General features: G+C 48.6%; 1 protein-coding gene across 1 annotated transcript; it reads right to left on the bottom strand.

Moving 5' to 3' along the window:
• Window positions 1–207: 207 nt before the first annotated feature.
• SFT2D3 (SFT2 domain containing 3) lies at window positions 208–2,996 on the bottom strand. Its single transcript, XM_070359889.1, has one exon. It carries the CDS (start codon window positions 2,952–2,954, stop codon window positions 2,313–2,315), a length of 642 nt encoding a protein of 213 aa, XP_070215990.1. The 5' UTR covers window positions 2,955–2,996; the 3' UTR covers window positions 208–2,312.
• Window positions 2,997–3,392: the final 396 nt, after the last annotated feature.

Here is a 3,392-nt window from a genome sequence, read left to right as displayed (position 1 = left end):
CCCTTGTTTTTTCTACGATCCAACAGATGTTGGCAATTTGATCTCTGGTTCCTTTGCCTTTTCTAGAGATTAGGCTCTTTTTTTTTTTTTTTTTTCTGAGACTCATGTGCTAAAAACTTTATCATAAGATTTTAAGGCTTTAACTCCAAAAACACTACCTCAGTAAGCAGATAACCAGGTTGCATTTTGAGAATGAATTCATTTAGAGAAAACGGAAAACTCAACATTTTTATTACTTAATGTATATATCTGCATTTTAAATCATCACTGTCAAAATACATACAATATATTGTGCTTTGAATTTTATAAAAACAGATTTCCTGACAGTGAATTCTTGGGAAAATGCTGGAAAAACAATTTTTAAAAATAGCATCAATATAAAAATGGGCTAAATGCAGTAAAATCTTCAGCCTAAAATTTAGAACTAAAATACAGATTTAACTAGGGGGTAGAGAAAGCAGCCAATGGTACACTTTCCAGTCAAAAAAATATATCATTCCCCCAAAACAGTGGATTTGCTTTTACAAACACCCAGTAGTTGTGCCTCTCGAGGCAGGTAACCCTGTTAACTGATGGGGGGAAAAGCAGCCTTCTTTCAAAGTAAGGGGGGTGGGAGTAAGTGCCTCTTGAGGCAGGTAACCCTATTAACTGATGGGGGGAAAAGCAGGCTTCTTTCAAAATAAGGGGGTGGGAGTAAGTGCCTCTCCAGGCAGGTAACCCTATTAACTGGGGGAAAGCAGGCTTATTTCAAAATAAGGGGGGTGGGAGTAAGTGCCTCTCGAGGTAGGTAACCCTATTAACTGATGGGGGGGAAAGCAGCCTTCTTTCAAAGTAAGGGGGGTAGGAGTAAGTGCCTCTTGAGGCAGGTAACCCTATTAACTGATGGGGGGGAAAGCAGCCTTCTTTCAAAGTAAGGGAGTGGGAGTAAGTCTACTTCAGCGTCCACTTGGAGCAGGGCTTGTTGGACACTGATCAAGACCTATAAATACAAGTTTTGAGGCTGGAGGAAGAGGCAAAACTCTGTTGCCTGACAGCCTGTTTAAGCAATGCTAATCCAGTCCCAGGAAACAATTACTTTCAAGTTGTTCTCAACCTTAGCAGAAAAAGGAAATCATTTGGGAAGCTTAAAAAACAATACTGATGCCAATCTCCTCCTCACCCCACCCAGAGATTCTGACTGAACTGAAATTTGACTCAAGTAACTCTCATGTGAACTGAGAACCACTGGCATAGGACTAAAACTTCTTAAATACAGTTTACTTCCCAGTTAATATGTAGCTAGTGAAAAAATGTTGTTTTATTTATGGACTTAACCAGAATACTGAGCCCATTCTTTCTGGCAATAAATTAAGGTAAGTCCTAGACCAAGGTGCTAAATCTAAAAATGAAGAAAATTTGGCAATTAGGTATGAAAAGCACCTTACATTCCATTAAGATCAGAATATAAAGTGTAAACTATGGTTCAAAAGCACATCATAAAATTAGGAATGAAAAACGACCCTGTAGAAATCCATGGTTTCCATCCAATAGGATAACTGGATGTGGAATTATCTTCCTGTCTGCCAGGCATTTCCTTAGCTGAGTTCTGTCCTTGGACCTCTGAGCATTTACGTGCACCTTACTGGATACCATGCTTCTTGGTCCATGGTTTCCTTATGTAATGCAGAACCAGCTGTCCTTTAATTTTATAAGACATCATGTTAACAATTTCACTAAGAGAAAACTGAGATAAACCGTATTAACTAAAGCACTTGAAAAAATTACAGTGGCTAAAGTCAGCATTTAATCTGCTAACTCCTATGGATACACTCACGTTGAAGAACAAGGGGAAAATCTTCCAAAAGCGAAAGAAAGCACGTTTAGTGGAACTAAGCTACTGCGATCCACCCCTGGGTTTTTTTAGGTGACAAAACGTGAAAGACAAATCCGGGAAAATAAGGGCAATCAAAACGGAAAAGCTATTTCCTCTTTTTACTGAGTGTAATCTAAGACCACGGTTAACGCAAAAACAATTTATCACTAATATTCATAGCGTCCTATCACCAATTCAAAACAAAATCTGGTTTTCACAACACTTGCTGCCGAGTGTAGCACAAAATGCAGAAATCGAGGAGCTTCCCAAACTCCTTGTGTCTCAGTTTACAGTTCGCTGGCACAGTAAAGGAGCGGCTTCTACCCCGTGCGGTCTGGGAACGGACAGGCGCAGTCCTTGGTTTGGCTGGCGGTGGGCCTAGAGCCGGTTGTCCGTGTCCCCATGATGGCGCATCCTGGGGACGGATTCTGCGTCCTTCCGACGGCGCGGACCGCGGGCCTCAAACGGGGAGCGCCTTGGCGAGGGCGGCGCCCGGGCCCAAGCGCCCGAGTGTGATGCGCAAAGCGGTGCCCGCGCCCCGGGGAAGCACGCCCAGCAACGCGGCCAGCAGTGCGGCCACTTGTGCGCAGGCGCCCAGCGCTGTGAGCAACGTACTCCGCAAACACAGCGCCGCGTATAGCGTCACGCCTAGCGCAAACACGTAGAGCAGCGCGGGCCGCGAGGGCGCCTCCTCGCCGCGCAGCAGGCGTCCACACGCTGCGCCGCCTCGCAGTAGTGTGCCTCCTGCTAGTGCCAACGCCGAGCCCAGCGACCACAGCAGCGCGAACTTCCGGGCGCGCAGCAGCAGCACAGGCGCGTAGAGTGCGGCCAGGCCGAAGCAGAGCGCAGCCAGCAGCAGGCACACGCCACTCGCCGCCAGCCGCTGAGTGCGCGTCACGCTGGGCAGGCACGTCTGTCCCGCCGCCGGCTCCGCGGGGCTCTGTGTCCACGTCCAGCGCAGGCCTACGCGGCTGAACCACGCCCCGGCCCCCGCCGCGGACTCCTTCGCCTCTCCCGCGGCGAGCAGTGGCTCCGCGGCCGCAGGGCCGCCCGCTTTCCCCTGCGCCAGATATTCCTGCAGCTGGCGGTTGAGGTCCGCCATGTTGGATGGACGCTTCCGCGAAGTCGCGAGGGGGGTGGGGTGCAGCCTCCCACTTCCGGCTCTACTCTGTCGGCTTTGGAAACTGCTCGGACCTCGGGCGGCTGTTAGTCCGCCGGGACGGAAGGGGCGGGGCTTGTGGTTCCGCTGCCTACGTGGTCTCGACTGGCACTTGAGCTGAGACCGCGGCTGTATCCCTGCGTGTAGCATCCGGACACATTTTCAGTGTCCGCTGTAGGCGCGGACAGGGCTTGGGTGAATTATAATAGCATTAGAAGTTAGTTGAGGGGCGTGAGCTCGTGTGGCTATAAATGAAAGAAACTTGTGTGTCTTGACTTTACGGTTATCAGTATCGTGATTCTGTGCTGTTGTTTTCCAATATTTGGCCATTGGGGAGAAATGGGGAAAGGGTATACGGTCTTAAATTATGCTAATCTATAA

This window comes from Bos mutus, chromosome 2 (genome assembly GCF_027580195.1).
Source record: "Bos mutus isolate GX-2022 chromosome 2, NWIPB_WYAK_1.1, whole genome shotgun sequence".
NCBI classification, from domain to species: domain Eukaryota; kingdom Metazoa; phylum Chordata; class Mammalia; order Artiodactyla; family Bovidae; genus Bos; species Bos mutus.
Note: the sequence above shows the minus strand (reverse complement) of the source record. Positions and strands in the feature narration are given on the sequence as shown.

Excerpts from the sequence above, each read along its gene's own strand:
- SFT2D3 (XM_070359889.1), bottom strand. The coding sequence starts at position 2,954 with ATGGCGGACCTCAACCGCCAGCTGCAGGAATATCTGGCGCAGGGGAAA.